Source organism: Onychostoma macrolepis, chromosome 08 (assembly GCF_012432095.1).
Source record: "Onychostoma macrolepis isolate SWU-2019 chromosome 08, ASM1243209v1, whole genome shotgun sequence".
Taxonomy (NCBI): domain Eukaryota; kingdom Metazoa; phylum Chordata; class Actinopteri; order Cypriniformes; family Cyprinidae; genus Onychostoma; species Onychostoma macrolepis.
The window spans coordinates 7,408,994-7,427,768 of NC_081162.1; the positions used below are offsets into that span (position 1 = coordinate 7,408,994).

The 18,775-nt window shown below is 36.8% G+C and overlaps 1 protein-coding gene across 1 annotated transcript; it reads right to left on the minus strand.

The window, feature by feature from the left end:
* Window positions 1-54: 54 nt before the first annotated feature.
* On the minus strand, window positions 55-17,289 carry fhip2b (FHF complex subunit HOOK interacting protein 2B). Its single transcript, XM_058785336.1, has 17 exons — window positions 17,078-17,289; window positions 16,201-16,279; window positions 15,875-16,041; window positions 15,701-15,805; window positions 15,128-15,247; window positions 14,796-15,014; window positions 13,586-13,782; window positions 13,356-13,473; window positions 3,967-4,043; window positions 3,691-3,883; window positions 3,440-3,609; window positions 3,219-3,359; window positions 2,673-2,763; window positions 2,341-2,481; window positions 1,910-2,050; window positions 1,653-1,753; window positions 55-971 (listed from the first exon to the last, which is right to left on the minus strand). The coding sequence occupies exons 1-17, from the start codon at window positions 17,126-17,128 to the stop codon at window positions 869-871; spliced, it is 2,214 nt and encodes a 737-aa protein (XP_058641319.1). The 5' UTR covers window positions 17,129-17,289; the 3' UTR covers window positions 55-868.
* Between the last annotated feature and the right edge of the window lie 1,486 nt (window positions 17,290-18,775).

An 18,775-nucleotide genomic window follows, 5' to 3' on the forward strand; every position in this document is an offset into this window, starting at 1 on the left:
TGCATTTAAAAGAGTTGAGACCACAGAGACATTTGATGCAATGAAATCTGCATGAATATTTTAGGAGTTTATTGTTGTGACAACAGAATTAAGCATGTATTGCGTACAGATGTCAGACCTCTATAGAAAATAAAGATCAGTTGTGAGTACCAGCCAATGGCAAATCACAACCACACAAACCAAACAAATCTGTGTACCTCTCTGGCCCTTTGATTCAGGCATATAACATACAGAAATATAAAACAACACTAATTATTCACAGGCTTTAGAAAGTAGATTAAAGATAAATAATGATATACTTTCATTACACCATTACGATATACTTAAACAACTCCAGTTTGTACTTCAGAAAGAAAAGTTGAAGAGGGAGCCTAAAATTGATAGTGTTAGAATCCTGATCTGAGATCAGGTTTTCAATAGCATATCTGAATGCAAAAAAAAAAAAATCATTTACAGAGGGAACTGACTGATTGGGCCTTAAAATTTCTATAAAATATAGAATATATAGTAAAAAACTTAAATATTGTGCAAGAGAGAAATATTTTTTTCTATTGCTTCCACAAAGTGAAATGTAATCATACAGCAAGATGTGCCGCTGTGGAGAATAAGCGACTTCGTACATCACGCAGTCATTGTGAAATCCTGTAGCACCCGTCTGAATTTTTTTAATATTTTATCTTGGGCAAAACTGCCATCAGACAGGTTGACTCCTCTCTGACAACATTAATCAAAAGTGACTTGTATATCTATAGATATTGCCACTTAACTCAGTTCTGTGCAAATCCACTTTCTTCCAGTGATGGAGTCCTCCAGCAGATGTTGTTGGGTGCTGATCCGTTGTATTGTCTTTGGTTTCAGCATCATGAGTTCACTGCTCTTCTATGGGTAGTTTGACAAACGCTATAGCAGCCAGTTCCTTGCAGAACTCCTCCAGAACTATCACACCTTTCATCAGGGTCACATGATCCACCCTGACAGAGAGAACAGACCCAAGTATAAAAAAAATGTCAAAACATTTAGTCAGCCTGACATTTCCACATTATGAATGCTTCTTAAAGGAACAGTTCACCTAAAAATTGTCATCACAATGTTGTTGTGTTTAAGGCAGTAATACACCACACAAATTTTACCCAGATTTTTGCCCCAATTGGCAAATGGACAAGTCAAAGCTAGGTGCCAAAAGTCAAAGCCAGTCTGCCGATTCGAGTTGACAGATTTCATAGAAAATTTTGAAGTGTAAAGTGGGTACATTTGGAGAGTATCAAACCTGTTTAAAATTTGGAGCTGATTTTAGAACACATTGTTTACATTTATCAAGTGTCTCTTAGCAACAAGAGGCATGTTTCTGCACGAGTCTTAGGCCCTGTTTACACTAGTGCGTTTTCGTTTAAAACACAACTTTTGCTACGATTATGCCTGTCGAAAACAGAGACTTTTGAAAATGCTGCAGACCCGGTTTTAGTTCGTTGCATTTCAGTGTAAACGGAGCAAAACAGAGACTTTTGAAAGCAATGGCGTGGCTGCCCACATTCTCTATGCGTATCCTTGACGAGCGTGTAAACAATAAGACCATGCTTATAGACAGACCCATAGATATATATCAGTAAACGCCGTTTTAAAAGGAAGGCGCACTAGTGTAAACAGGGCCTTACATCGTCTCCTCCTCCAGTCCCATCAGCTGTCTCCTGATCATCATCAGTTTGTCTGTCACATTGTGGATGTGTTGGATCCTCTGCATTAAATCCCCGATCACCTGCAGGAAAACACAATGCCTTATATTTATTCCTGATAATGAGGCAGACAGGGCTGCTGTTCAAAGTCTGCAGCTGATACATCGGCCAACAAGCTTTCATTCACAACAGCATAAGCATTTCTCTAACACACTGGCAGCTTTTTACACGGTTCTCACCCTGACTAGAGTGGAGAAGAGCGATCGCGCTCCAGAGCTCAGGCTGATGTACGGGTCCAGCAGGTACTCGTGCAGGTGAGGGTGAGGAAACACGGCTAACTTGGACAGAACTGACGTCACCTGAAGATTCAGCTCATACGGCTGGCATAGGGTAACAAATTGAGAAATACAGTGAAAAAAAAAAATACAGAAAATTTTTGTTTGAACTAAATTAACTAAAATATTTAAAATATTTTCTCATTTATTGACTATACATTTAATTTACAGGTCCTATGAAGTATTAAGATAAGTTATCAAACTTTTCAAATGCATTTCAGCCATCTATCCTGACAAAAAGTCATAATTTTGCACGTTTTACTATTCTGCATGCAATGCTGAAAGCAAAATTAAGACAAGATAAAATGAAAATCTATTTTGGTCTACTACTCTACCTGCTCTAGTATGCGTGCAATCCGGTCAAACAGGATTTGCAGGAAATGCCCTTCATAGAAGTCTGTAGCCGGGTTGGATTCAGTGGTTTTGGCAGAATCTGGCCAGTTCCAGTCCCGTGAAAGAGCAATACATTCTTTTAACTAGTGAGAGAAAGAGAGGACAGTTTCAGTGTCAGAATATTTGAAAACCAAACCTGAAAAACAGTTTTTGCTGTACATTTGGCTTGACTGATTGCATGAAGTAAAACTGCACAGTAACACACATCACCGGAGTACGTAACACAAAAACACTGGCTTTTATTTTGGTTTTTGTTTTCAGTGTGTCAACTCACCAGTTTGTGTGCATCATGAACATATGTGTCATATCCTGCTCCCTGCACCAGATGGGATGTTTTTGCTTCTTGGGGCACTAAACACAAGAAGCTAATAAAATTAAAAACAAATTAGAATCAATATACAGACTAGTAATAAACCAACACCAAACATATCATCAAGACCAATTAACTGTATGATATTTGACCACTCTGTAAATGTGTTGATATCCGTATAATCTTGGCCAAGAATGTAGTGTCATACTTGACATACTTGACAAAAACAAAACAAAACAAAAATATATATATACACTATTTGAAATAGAAGTGTTTTGTAATATTACAAATGTCTTTCACTTTTGATCAATTCAATGCATGCAAAAGTATTAATTAATAAAAAATGTATAGGTTTTGGTTGAAGATCTGCTGAACTTTAGTGTAACAATATAGAAAAATATAGAAAACCAGACTGGGCACAAACACTTTTTCACAGTACTGTAAGTGCAGTACAGTAATGATGCTACTATGAACTTTAAAAACAAAAAGTTAATTGTCTTCAAATGATACCTATTGACGATGTCAGCAACTTGTGTGTGCGCACTAGGATTATGTCTCTCTCTGACACTGGGCAGAGACAGAAGAGGCTCCTGGCCTCCGAACCCACTGTCTTCATACATGTCTGTGAAGAAGGGATCCTCTTCCAGCTCCCTGATGGAGAAACACAGTGAGAAATCAACGATAGGCCACCTTGAGAAGTAAGAGAATCTGTGTTCAGTCTCTCTGCTCACTCAGACTCTTCCAGGACATCACTCTCGACTCCATGTCTCTCGTCCGTGACCCCGGACCCGGGCAGCCTGTAGCTGCGCTTCTCAAGGTTACGCAGCACCAGATTGGTTAAGATGCTCTTGCTGGGCTTCTGTAGAAGCTCCTCAAAGAGACGCAACGTTGTGATACTGATCTAACAAAAGGCAAAAGATACATTGTAACACACAGTGATGCTATCAACAGTGAAAATGTATTAATCATTTAACTCAGTTACCTCATCTGAGATGTGATTGCAGTGTTCAATAAGGCGGTAACGTAGAATGTGTGAATGCGTGTCCTGTCGCTGTTCGCAATGTGTGTCGCTGCCCAGCAGAAACTGAACCAGTTCCTCCAGGAGCGCAGGAGAACGTATGTGACGTACAGAACAGGACAGCAGAGCGGTGTGTACCAGGATCCCAACCTCTGACCTGGACCACCAGAGTTTAAAAATGAGCATTACACTTCCTGTCATGCTGCAAGCTCACAATTCTGATTAATGTTTTCTACTCACATCTGAAGCAGATGAGGCTGAATGACTCCTTTAAGCCACTGAAGGTGAATTGCTCTGGCCATTTTAACACCAAGTACCTACAGGAAAAAAAATACATATGCATAATTATGTGCAATATGTTTATAATCATTATGACACAATTTTTATACCATAAATCTTAATTATTAAAAAGTACATAAAAACAACAACAACTTAAAAAAACAATCTTCAAACATCACATAAACAAAACTAAGCAAAAATTAAATAAAACAAAAAAACTTTTTTTTTTAAGTAAAAAACAAATACAAATACAACTTCTTTAAAATAGCCTTCAAACATCACAAAAACTAAGAGCAAAAAAATTTAAAAAATAACTTATTTAAAACCGCTTTCAAACAAAGTAACAAAACAAACATAAAAACAAAAAACATGAAAAATCATAATTGTTAAAAAAACTGAAAAAAATTAATAGGGTAAACGTTCCTATTAAGCTCACCAAAATCTACACTGAGACATTTTTAGTGCACAAGACATTGGTTTCAGTACAAAAAGTTAAAATAAAATATTAATCTCTCACACAAAAATATTACATTTTATTTTAAATGACAAAGCATTTCAATTAAGATATACATCATTAAATGCAAAAAGTCTGGCTGTGATTAATGGGTACATTTTTGTACCCTTTAAGCACACCCCTGTTCCCATTAAGCTCACATCATATTTTATTAAAAATTTTTGTTTATTTTAAGGAAACGTTTTAAAGAATAATTGTAAAAATATATATTTTTTGAAGGTACAAAGTCAATCACAAAAAAAAACAGAACACTAAAATCAAGCAACAAGGCATTCAAGTCGATCAGTTATATATTCATAATGAAGTGCCATCTAAGCCCATTACAACATCTAGACTAGTCCATGTTCAGCTAAGTAACATATTCAAAAATCAAATAAAACAAATCAATAAAACATTTAATTCATGGGGATGAACACAGAAACTAGCCTCATTATGAAGCCTCTTATTAAATGGATGTAAACTTATCTATAGTCTCTTAAGGCTGAATACACTACATGATTTTTGCCCTGATTTTCCACAGATTTACAGTCTGGAGAAGTTGATGCTATAGTTGCCAAAGATCAGAGCCAGTCTGCAGATTTGAGTCGACAGAATCCATAGAAAATCGATTAACTTAACTTAAAGTGACAACCATCAGTTAATATTTAAAGTATGTTTATGAAGTATTTACAGACGTTCAGCTTAACTGGAGCAGCAACACTTTTAATAAATTTCATGTAATATTTATTAAAAGACAGGATTTTTGCTAAATAAATAGTCTAGTCATGTATTAAGTTTATACATATTTTAATATGAACAACTATTATTAACAATATCTATGAAATTATACTTTTTCTTATTGATGTCACACTGAAGCTGTGTGATTTTCATAGCAGTGCACCTTTTAAGATTTTAAAAATTACAGCACTGTAAAACCACAGACCAGCAATTAACTGTCAATGTATAATATTATGGATGTAAAAGTACAAGCCAGTAATGCCTGTGAAGTAATATGTTAGCGTAGCACACAATCTTATACAGCTAGTCAGCTAACTGTGTTCTGTAGCATCTGCGCTATGTTGCTAAAACTATCTTTTGGATCTGATGTAATTATTTCCCACATCCAAGTTCCAGGTTATAATATGCAAAACTCTGAACATTAATCTCTTAATTTTACAATAAGTAGTGAAACTTACCCAAAATAACGGCTTAAACATCTTAAAAATGCACATTTAAGGGGCTCCTCTTTTGGTGAAAGTTTTTAGACAGCTTTCAAAATGGCCGCCAGACAGTGTGAACACATGGAGACTCATATCTCAGTGTGCAATGATCTGACTTGAAATTATAGGAGGTATATAGTAACAAACATATCAATTGGTTAAGACATCAAGTAGGATAATAAATTATTTTTTCTTTTTATAATCTGATCTTGAATATGGAAGTGTGCTTAATGGGTACGGGAGCTTAATAGGTAAAAACAGCCTTCAAATATCACAAAAACAAAAAAATTTAACAAAACAAAATATAAAACAAAGCAAAAACAAATATAACTTTATAAAACAGCCTTCAAACATCACAAAATCAAAAAGGAAACAAAACTTTAAAAAAAGAAGAAGAAAATACAACAAAAAGCAGCCTTCAAATATCACAAAAAAGCTGCAACGGGGACCAGATTTTATGGGTAGAGTTGAATTTGTTTATTTGGAAGTATTGTCAAAGTTTATTATTAAATCTGAACAAATTATAATAATTTGTAATGCTCAATTACTGTTATTTTGAGGTTGTTTAAAGCTAGTGGACTATAGGGGTGCAACGGTTTGTGGGATTACAAATTTATTTAAATGTTTAATTTAGATTCCAATGTAATAGTGTACAAACTGAAGAAGTTATATACCTTGTATTTAACATTTAAGGTGAAAAATGGTGACATGAGTCAGATCACTACATCAGATGCAAGAGGTCCCTGCCAGTTCCTGTTCTCCTATTGTAAGTGAAATGAGCCAGACTCGAATCTTTTGTTCTGCAAATGGCTTTCGAGCCCCTGGCCCAGACATGAATCGTTAGACTGATTGGATTATCAATGCAATCGAGTGTTGTTGATTGGGTCTGTCTTTCTCATTTGCATGCTTTGTTTAAAGTTGTCACCCAGGTGCTTGGTCTCCATTCCTAAGCACTGCCCCCTAAAATGTATTTAAAACTACAATGTATCACTGCTTTAGTTAGACTTGGATGACTACAGCGACGCACAGCGAGTTCTCAATAAACAGTAACTTCTGTATGAAAGATATCCCAACGTCTCCTGGTCTCTGCTTCGTAGAAGATAAAAGTTCACAACAGATGGTGCCATGACCGGATGGAGTTCCAGCTTCCTCACCTGAATCCAGTTTGAAAACTTCAAGCTCAAACAAAGATCTGCTTCCAGACTGCATCTTTTGGAATCCAGCGAAAACTTCAAGCTGAACAAAGATTTCCAGACTGAATTTTCTCTCAACCAAGGTTATGGTGAGTGCTGTCTCTAATCCAAAAGAACCTTTAAGACCAGTACAAATTTGTTTATCCTCTGCGCCGACAGAGAAGAGTTAACAGACAGCTGTAGGGTTTGGTTAACTAAGTTTTCCTCTAAAAAAATGAACTTTTAGAGATGAAGTTACCCTCTGTCCAGGCAGGGAAGTTTAGCATCAAGTGCTAATATTGTTTTATCCTCTGTTCTGTGTAGGCAGGGAAGATTGGCATTTACGTGCTAGTTATTTTGGTTTATCCTCTTTTCACAGAGAAGGTTAGCATTTCAGGCTAATAATTTTGGTTTATCCTCTGTCCTTGTAGACAGGGAAGTTAAGTGTGACGTGTTGGTAATTTGGAAAGTTAACAATAGTTAAGCTGTGTTAACAAATGTACCCTCTGTTGATCAGAGAAGTTTTTAGTGTTTTTGATTATGTGGTAACAAAGTTAACAATAGTTAAGCTGTGTTAACAAATGTACCCTCTGTTGATCAGAGAAGTTTTAGTGTTTTGTTTGTGTGGTACAGAAGAAACGTACAAAATGGTTAGAAGGAATGCTAGGCTGATTCAAACAACAGAAAAGGATGGTCTTGCGACTCCATTGTGGTCAGATAGTGAATTCAAAACACTGTTAGGGGAACAAATGAACCTAATAATCACTGAGAAAGTTAGACAAGAACTAACGCAGAAATATGAGATCCATCCAGACAAGACTTGGTCTGTAGATGAGTGTAAAAGGTATTAGGAGCATGTATTCGCAAGAACAATGTGAAAGGTATTATCTGCTGCCACAGAGAATTTGGTTTAGCGCTAGCTACACAACAATCTCAGCGTAACTCAGAGCTAGAGAAACAGAACAAAGAGCTCCGTGCTAGAGTATCCTATTTTACTAAGAAATTGAACCACAACAAAGCTTCAGAAAAACTGATGTGGAAGTTAGTCAGCGGAGAACAATTATCCTGACTTACAAGCTTTTTTGAAACAGATGTAACCATCCAATCAGTAATTGATGTGCCTGTAGATTCAGTGAAGGTATGTGGCGCTAGATCTCAGGGAATTGAGGAAACTGAAAGTGTTCCTCTCAATTCTTCTGTTGTGCAAGTACACACTGTTGCCAAAACACTAGGACCTAAAGATATAGAGACTGTCCCAGAGCTTACCCTCAGCACGCACAGATTTTTCTGAATTTAGAAGAGCATTGATCCAAAAATGCGTCTCACGACATGTCGTTAGCAGAAGTCACACAGCTGATGTCACAAATTCTAACTGAATCTGAATTCAACAGTTTTGAGTCTGCTGTTACTTCTGAACTACAACATGCCAGTAGAGACGATTTGAGAGAAGGTGTTTTGAAAATTCTAAAGAATATCATAGGACCCAAGATAGACTGGTCCAGAATCACTAACTGTGTGCAAAGGAAAGAAGAAACTGTGAGTGAATACACTGAAAGGTTTTGTCAGTCAGCTGTAACTTACAGTGGAATAGTGGATGATTCTGAAAGTGTGCTTGATGACAAAGGACCACTAGTTCGAACATGGTTTGATGGCCTTTTATCAGAGTACAGATCAGCTTTGCCGTTCTTAGATCTAACATGGTCCACTGGAAGCTTGCAAAACAGCTTGGACAGGTTAGCTACTTGGGAAAGAGACTCTGATGTTAAAGCCAGAGTAAAGATTGCAGCAGCGTCCTTTAAGGTCAACACAGAGAACCGACAGAAACGTAAGTGTCCTAAGAAGGAGGGCAGTTGTTATTACTGTGGTAAACCTGGACACTGGATGAAAGAGTGTAGGAAAAGCAAAAGACATTAGGAGAAATTAACAGCTTTACTCAGCTTCTACTCAGTCTACTTGGTACTCTGAAGCAGCCCCTCCCGCTTCACCGAACTGTTGGAGCAGTTTGCTCAGGTGTTAACTGTTAGGGCTGTGAGTGCTTAATTCCCCAGTAATGTACAACAAAGCTGAAAGATTCTTTGTAAATAAAACTACAGGAAGGTTACTGTCACTTCCTTCCACTGAGAGAATGCTAGTTAAGTACACTCACAGCCTTCAAAGCTATACTACAGCACACCACAGTCACTCACCTATCCTCTTTGGGTTATGATGTTTGTTATGACTGATGTTCCATTAGAGGATGGAGATGTCACACACTAAAGTTTGCACACCACCTACAGGGATAGGATAGGACACATGGACCAGTGAGGAACCCAGGGAAGAACCGGATGCAACAGGCTTCGGGGGCCAACCCTGTGGTGAACACACCCTCATAGGCCTTTCCCCATCCACTAGTCCACCCTCACCTCACTGTTCTTTAGGTGTCTCGTGAATTAAGAAATAGGGAAAGAAGGAACAACAATAGCAGACTCAGATTGAACAGAGGATACAACCCTAATGTTTGCAGTCTTTAGAACAAATACTGCTCTGTCTTTTTGTTTTCTTTCTTCCTCTGTGCAGATACCACATGATGGCTGTCCTGAGACCCATACGTGCCGACCCCCTCACCTGCGTATGAAGCCACAACCTCTAAAAGACAACAAGACCCACTGCCGAGCCAACTGTCACAGAAGACAGAACAAAGAAAAATAAAAAAATCTTCAAAAAACAAACTTCAGTCATCATCAACATGAACAAGATTGTCGTATTATTAACCATCATGGATATCACGCTAAGTGTAGACCCCAGAAACAACATATTCTTAGAGCTAATGAATATGTCAAGAAATGCCTTGTTTGCTGGAAAGAACGTTTGCATGCCACACGCACCTTCAGTAGGAGCAGGAATCCCATGGGTGGCACACCCTATCTCCAAATGTGATACTTGTACCTTATTCGATCATCATACCAGTGGATTATACAACAAGGATACATGTCACAACGTAACAATTCCTCCACCTTCTACGTGTTGCATTCCTGGACTACCATCCTGCAACCTAACTTCAGCTACTCCCATCATGACAGATCTACTCATGCCAAGGATGTTCTATTGGTGCATGGAAAATTATGCTCCAGCATCGACTACACTGGGTGAAATTCCTCGTGAACGTTGCAGCTTTGTGATTAAAGAAGAACCGAATTCAATGTGTACGTTACTACATCAGTTACGAAGAGGAGAATGACTTAAAAGACTGTCTCTACGGAACCCATCCCTACGAAACTTTTGCCATAAATCAGTTGTGCATGATTCCTCCACCGACTGGCACTTTATGGTTATGTGGAACTTCTGTCTACAGCATCCTACCCAGCCAATTCAACGGCAGGTGCACCCTGGTTTATGTTCTACCAGCTATCAGAGAAAATACACACTCCACCTCAAATTCTCCACATCTACAAAATTCAGCTTCTACCAACAAAGATGGCTGCATTCCAGGACTCACTTGTGTACAAACGTGGTGGTCAAGAACTCTTGGAGCATTAATCCCAGCGTATGGCGTCATGCAGGCTCTCGATCAAGTCAGAAGCCTGTCGGATTCTGTACAGAAATTAGCCAATGATACGGTTTTGGCCCTGGGCAATATCACGGACACTCTCGCTTCACACAAGATGATGATCTTACAGAACAGAGTGGCCTTGGATTACATTCTTGCAACACAAGGGGAGCCTGTACCATTATCGGCCCTGAATGCTGCACGGTTTAATGGATCCAACCAAGAACTTGAACAATATCCAACAAGACATCCTTGATCTTTCAGTAAAATTACACCAGATGACTGAAGATAATTCTTCATGGTTCGGAGACTTGTTAGGTAAACCCTGGCTGTGGCTCAAGGACATAGCAATTCTGCTGTTGTTTCTCCTACTGGTGTACTATCTATGCATCCACAGTATCAAGTGTTTCGTTCAGCAAATGACTTCCGCCTCTCACGAGGAAATGACAGTTCCAACCAGAAAAGATTATTACCCGTAAGAACTTCACGGACCATAATTGCATGTTTTGTTTCTGTGTCAGCATGCAATTACAGACAATCAACACAGAACAAGTGCTATGAGCCTGTAACGATCACAAGTTACAAGAATAAACTTTTTAAGTGTCTAAATTTGTATTTTGTGAGAGTTATTAGAACTCTCAAAGGGGGAATTGTGGGATTACAAATTTATTTAAATGTTTAATTTAGATTCCAATGTAATAGTGTACAAACTGAAGAAGTTATATACCTTGTATTTAACATTTAAGGTGAAAAATGGTGACATGAGTCAGATCACTACATCAGATGCAAGAGGTCCCTGCCAGTTCCTGTTCTCCTATTGTAAGTGAAATGAGCCAGACTCGAATCTTTTGTTCTGCAAATGGCTTTCGGAGCCCCCTGGCCCAGACATGAATCGTTAGACTGATTGGATTATCAATGCAATCGAGTGTTGTTGATTGGGTCTGTCTTTCTCATTTGCATGCTTTGTTTAAAGTTGTCACCCAGGTGCTTGGTCTCCATTCCTAAGCACTGCCCCCTAAAATGTATTTAAAACTACAATGTATCACTGCTTTAGTTAGACTTGGATGACTACAGCGACGCACAGCGAGTTCTCAATAAACAGTAACTTCTGTATGAAAGATATCCCAACGTCTCCTGGTCTCTGCTTCGTAGAAGATAAAAGTTCACAACAGGTTCAACTTATTCACGGTTCGGTTTGTATCACGGTTTTAGAGTCACGGTTTCAGTATGGTTCGGTATGTGCTATGTTTAGGGAAAAAACTATATTGTCAAATAAAAATAAAGAAAAAAAGAACAAATAATCTAACTACTGAAGGAATGGATTGCAGATCTACAATGGCCCTCATAATAATGTTAATTACAATATTTCTTGAATAATAATTGATCAAAGTTACATTTATGCATGTTAGAAAATAAGTTGAATATGGCTTTAGTCTGCCTTTTTACTCTCTAAGAAGCTGCTCTCGTTGTGTGTGTGTGTAGTTAACCATATTTGATAAGATTCAGGGCAGAGCCCAGCAACTTTGAAGTACAGATAAGTGTTCTCTGCATATGTGTGTGAATGTCTATCTTTGCAGCTAGATGCAGAGAGAGAGCTCTAGGAGGAAATCGTCATTTGCTGTCACCCTGATGTCCGGGGTAACAGATATACATCTCTGGAGAGACCTATTGCGTCTGACCTCTGATCAATTGTCACCAAATATAATCACTAGAAGATGTGCTTCGAGTTTTACGTCCATGTGTGGAGATTTTCTAAGTTTATCTACGAACCAGAATCTTGCTTACCTATGTATTGACGTAATTAGTGGCCTCTGTTAGAGTATAACTATTGTTGTATAGAACATGTACGCAGAGCGGCCTACAAACTCCATCACGAATATTGAAGCTGACTTCTGCTGATGAAACTGCAAACTATCTTCAGTAAATTTTCTTCATTTTTTGATCGAATCTCTTGACTTCTGGTCTTCATTCAACACACCTGGTCCGAGGGTCTTTACTGTAAATTCCCCTACACTACAATAGAGCAAAGATATAAATAAAATAAACAGTGCTTTTTAGGTTTTTTTAAGTAGGTCTAACATTAGTTTTTAGGTACAGAAATTGAAAAAAGTAATCAAATGTAAAATAACATTGCATATTTGACTGTATACATTAAAGATTAATCTTTATTAAAGTTACAAAAGTTTTTCAATCAAGAGCAGTGCGTGATTTCTTTGTTGTTGGTGTTTGATTAATATTATGAAAGCGCTGTCACTTTAAGAGACCGCACGGATCCTGTAAACTGATACAGTACGTTCAACCGACTATGTCTGCTTGAATACTTACCAAGATGGGCATTTTGACATAACTTTTGTGTGAATTTGTCCACTCAAGCGCAACACTTCAAAGAGAGTTCAATATTTGTGCACGCTCTGAGATGCGGGTTTGCGCACTTCGGATGAGTGCACGCATAAATCTTCGTGTCTTCTGGCTCTTGAATGTTTAAACTAGCAAGGCTTAAATGAGTTTAGTTTAAACACGGATAGCGAATGTGTGCTGTTCAGGTCTCACCTGCGCACGCGAGCTATCAACACCCGGGTAACGACAGCTTAAATGACTGGTCATATTTGAGCATACAGCACTCACATTGAACAAAGAGTGAATGGTTTGTCCACGTTTGTTTGTTGTAATGTACTGGGAAGCCAGAATGCGTATGCATGGACAGAAACATACATTAGCCAAACTCTGTAGGATGCGTTGCCAGATTTAAGTTGAACCGCAGTCCTAGTGCGTGCTGAACTCTGTGTGGAGGATGGTACGGTTAGATTTTTTACCAATAGCTATTTTTGGAAACTGGAAATAGTGTCTTACAGTCAGCAAAGTCAACTTTATTCAGGACATTTTTCAAACTAAAACAAACACGCACAGGTGATCAACACAAAATAATGATTTTGTCAAACCCTTGGTGCTTCCTTGGTGAGCTCATTGCAGTAGTCCAAAAAGCAGAAGAACCTGTGGACGTTCTCACTGCCAGGAAACGACTGGCTCTCCTCTGTACTGTCCTGTGTGAACTGATCCCTGCAAAACCAACAACACACCTTCAGGATGAATATTTACAATAGGCAGATAAAAAACATGTCCACAAATAAAGTGAATGTAAACACTTCATCGCTTCGTAGCAAACACACACCTCCACTGTGCACAGGAGTAGCTGTGAATGTCTGCAGGGTCGAGTGATGAGGGTATGAGGCAGTAAAGTTCAGTCAGTCTCTGAGCGAGTAGATGACACAGTATCGTTCCATCAGCCAGCAGATGTCCAGTGTCTTCTTGTGGTAAACTGACCAGAAGCAGCAAACTCTCCATGGATCTGAGCATAACACGACTTTTCTAAGAGCGAGAGGACAGAGAGTCTCATTAAAACTATGATTATGAACTCCAGTGCTCTGGGAACAGTTGTCTGGCCAATTCTAGTCTGATCTAATAAAAGGCACAGAAGTTCACAAATGAGATTTTATGCAAAAACTATCCACACCAAGTTGCATATTTGCCATTTTATACTTGAAAAGTGAGACTCACCTCTTAAAAAAAAAAAGAAATGAATAAATAAACAAAAATCACAACTGCAAAAAAGTAAAACTTCTAGACCTTCACCAGATAAAATTAATAATTACTAATTAAGTACTTCAATGTAACAAACAAAATGTATATTAAGAAATAAAAATAAATCAAATACTTTATTCTTAAAAGTTTTTTTTTTTTTGATAAAGCAAGGGGCCAACTTTTTGGCCTTCACCAAACAAAGTTAATGTATATTAATTAATAAAAATAAATTAAATACTTAATACTTTACTTTTATTCTTTTTTTTTTTTTTGATAAACCAAGGGACCGAGAGCTTGAGGGTCTACAGATGAATTGAAAGAAAGATTTTACTAAATGTATTTTTAGTCCTGTCAAATTTAACGTTAACCTAAAACATGAACTAAATAAGTTGAATGAAATCATTTTAATGTATAACTTAATTATCATTAAATATTATAATTGTATAATTATTTTATTTGAATGCCAGTTTTAGTTTGATTAACAATTAAACACCAAATGTGCATACAGTTTTGTGAAAACTATTACTAAAACAACTCCTTTATTGTGGTATACATACTTTCAGGAATATTTTTGTTTTTGTTTTATCTACATATATACAAGTCTTGAACAATATAAGCTGCAAGTATTTTTCCCGATAACAGTATTCATATACAATCCCTAAATCACAATAAATGGGCTCATTTGGGCTGCATTTAAATCAACTTTAAAACTTCAAATGTCAGACTTGACGTGAACAAGTCTCAACAGCTCTGTTTAGCTCCACATCCAACCCATCCTACATCTCTTCACGATGCCTCACCTCACTTTTCCCCAGGTGCATGAGGACAGGTATAATGCCTGTGGCTGTCTGAGGTGAGCTGGAGGGATGAGCTCCGCTCTGGGCCGAACAGGAGGAGGCAGCGCTGGACGAGGGAGATGGTGGAGAGGGAGCCCTCTCAGGACTGGAGGCTCCACTGCAGCCCTCCTCCACAGCCTCGTCTGAGGTAGAGCCGCACCTCTTCTGAGAGTCTTTGGTAATCTTTGTGATGGAGATGTGGGTGTGTTTGTTATTCATTTATCACAGCTTCACATTCTATACTGTTTAAATGACAGTCACCACAGTAGTGAAAGAAGACATGATGAAGAAAGTACCTCAAGGATATAGTTGAGGACATAAGGGTCTTTTTTGACACGAGTGCAAACAGCAAATAGGAACTGAGACTCCTCGGTTTCAGTCTTTGAATCAGGGAGTCCACATAGATGGACTAGTTTCTACAACAGAAAGTGACAAAAAAGAAAAATTAGATTTTATTTTGAAGGTACAGTTCATAGGAATGCAACCTAATTTCCCATGCAAATGGATGGAAAATGGATGCTTCATGCCATAAAAATAATGAATCTACTGTTAAAAATCTACACTGCAATAAAAATAAAAATCAGGATAAAAATAAACAAAACAAATCATGATAAAAAACAAACAAAATATTCATGTTTTACTGGATAGTAAAAATATAAGAAAATATAAGAAAAATATTATCAACTTTTGAATGCATTTGTATTTTACTTACATCAGCTATTATAAAACAGTTATTTTATATTTTAAAACAGCTTTTAAAAACAGTTATTGTTCCAAACCCATATATTATTATTTTTTTCAAAGCAACAGGAAATTTTCATGCATCTCTTTTTCATTCGATAGCAGTCGTCCTACTGATAATGTCACACCTGTACGGGCCGATAGATGTTGATTAAATGCAGAACAGGTTTCTGGATCTGGCTCAGGACTTTAGAGAAGAACAGCATCACTTGTTGACTCATGCCAGGAGGATACTGTACAAAAAAACAATATTTCAGTTCAGTTACAACTTTAATCTCTGTCTTGAGGCTGTGTTATCGTACCTGTGCTTTTCCCAGCGTGCAAAGTGTCTCTAGTATTTTGTGCTGGAGCAGGTACTCCATGCAGGGACCCGTTTCCTCTCCTTGCTGTGTCTCCTCATACACCAGGATGTCCAGCATCTGTCTGAGCCGCCATGGGATGTCTGTCTGCTTCACCGGACGAGACTCATCTTTGTGCATGAGACAAACATACAATTGAAACTTTTGTTTTTTCTTTACCTTTCCTCTTTTTTTCCCTAAGGCATGGCATAATTCAATGTTTGAGTGTTATAAACACTCAAATGCATAGTCAATTTCTGCTTAACTTGACTTTACACATATAGTTTTACCTGTGGTTTCAATGTAATAGTTGGTTATTGCTTTCCAGTTATCCACAAAAGAGTCCAGCAGGTTTATCGACGGCTCCCTCTGTAAGAATCAGAACAGAATCAACGGTATTTTCAATTTTACTAAAATTACAATTTATTGATTCTATACAATAATTAAACACTGAGTTCCTGTAAATGCTAAATCCTTCACTGTAAAACATAAAGGTGGTTTTGAGTAATAAGCATAAAAAATGAGGTTAAATTCATAGATAAGCAGTTAGATGACTTTTTATTTTATATAAACACTACTTTTCAAAAGATTAAGAAAAACACTTGTTTTGCTATTTGGTTTATATTTTGTTACAAATTTTAGGTGTGATTTAGGTATAGAATTTTTTTATGTATGTTTATTAATGTGTGTGTGTACATTTTTCCTCTTCCTGTCAGAAACTTGTCCAGACTTGCGCATTTCTGCACCTTCCACGTGAACATACACTCAAATGATAAACCCAACAATGTGAAATCAATAAAAACTCCTCACATATATCCTCTACTATTTAGAAATACAACATCTATGAACTTAATAAACGATAAAACATAGTAAATCACCGCAAGTCTGGTGTTTAGAGTACTATGTGTTCAACTACTGTAGCACAAAAGCTAAACTTAAGACAATGTATATATCTTCACATAAAGTACTGAACGTCGTGACAACACACTGACAGTCTATGTAATTACATATTTCGTTCATATATAGCAGTTAAATACGTCTAACACTTTTATTTAAGTTTTACAGAATTGTGCAACAGGTAACTTAAGTGTCTCGAAAGTTGTTCTACATTAGCTAGGCTAAGCTAACAGGCTAGCTTAAAGACATTCAAAATCAGTGTTTACTTACTGTTTCCAAGGCCTGCTGCAGAAAAGCCGTCACTTTATTAAACATGTCCATAGCTGGATCCCAGCAGAGCTTATCAAATTCTATATGAAGTTTGAGACATCTTTATATCGTTATACAGAGCTAGTGTAGAGTGTAAACATTGTTTATGGGGCTGCTTAGCTTGAGCGAGACTATCTGCCTGCAGTAGTGATAGCAAACACTGACCCCCACTGACAAGATAGTGTACACTACAGAGAAGACGGGGAAATATCACACAAATTAAACGTTTTATTTTCAAATTAATGTAGAATTTATCTACATATCTCAAAATTATCAAGTGCACCGCAGAAAATGTTATAAAACAGGCTATTAAGCTGATAAACACGATAACACTAATAACATTTGAAAAGTTACCTTAATTTAGATTTCAATTTTAATGAAATTTCCTGTGGACCATCACCATGGTTACTCTTGTGGAAAATTAGTGTACTTAACTGTGTTGAGTGTATGTTTGTAGTGTAGTTTGAATTTTAAAAATACATTAGTAAAGACTGTACTTGCAGATAATATAATCTTACCGAAAGAAAAGAGCACTTAAGTGCACTTAGAATACACTCTCATTTTTTTTTTATGAACACACTTAAGTACTTTTTTTAAAAAGCGCATATAATGTCATATGTAAAGTTTTATTTAATACAGTACATTAGAAATAATGGTAACACTTTACAATAAGGTGTCATTTGTTAACATTAGTTAATGTATTAACTAACATGAACAAACAATGATCAATACATTTATTACACTATTTATTCATCTTTGTTAACGTTAGTTAATAAAAATAGAGTTGTTCATTATTAGTTCATGTTAGTTCACAGTGCATTAACTAATGTTAACAAACACAACTTGTGATTTTAATAATGCATTAGTAAATGCTGAAATTAACATTAACTGAGATTAAGAAATGCTGTAGAAGTATTGTTCATTCTTAGTTCATGTTTACTAATGTTGTTAACTAATGTTAACTAATGAACCTTATTGTAAAGTGTTACCGAAATAATATAATATAAATTAAAAAATATATATATAAATTTAAAGTGTTTATATCAAGACAATACTAAAATCATTAAGTTTCAGCTCTTCATTTCAGCAGTTCATTGCATTTCACTTAATATCCAAATATTTTGAGCTCTTTGGTCATTTATTTTCCTCATTACTTTGAATATGTATTTGTTTTCTATCTATTGATGAATCTGGTTTATAGCAGGTGTTAACAGTGATTAACAACCATTACTAATGAAGGGCGGGGTTGCTGCTATAAACGTTTATAGCAACCCCACCTGACCCCGCCCAACATTAGTAATGGTAAGTGCCATAATAATTATAATAAACCATTAAAGCTCATTTGATTAGAGAGAATAACCACCGTCCTCCTGTTGTCAATCACCATGTCACACCCCCCACCAATTTGAAATATACTTAAGTAGGTTAAAAGCACTCAAGCATAAGTATTTGATATGAGTTTAAACTAATGCATGTTCATTTAATTGCAATTAAGTGCCAGAAAACATTGCATTCAGTTCACACTTTTAAAGTATATTCTTCTGATCTCAGAGAAAATGGAAAAGCAAACTCTTGTTGTTTTGCACCTTTGATAACAGCACTGTCTGACAACATCAGAATGATCCTGTACCTACAGAAAACAAGCGGAAAAGAAGAACA

Coding starts and splice junctions, on each gene's coding strand:
- fhip2b (XM_058785336.1), bottom strand. CDS start 17,128: ATGGACATGTTTAATAAAGTGACGGCTTTTCTGCAGCAGGCCTTGGAA. Junction 2,764..3,218: donor GTTGCTGACATCGTCAATAG/GTATCATTTGAA, acceptor TAATTTTATTAG/CTTCTTGTGTTTAGTGCCCC. Junction 1,754..1,909: donor TCTTCTCCACTCTAGTCAGG/GTGAGAACCGTG, acceptor GTTTTCCTGCAG/GTGATCGGGGATTTAATGCA.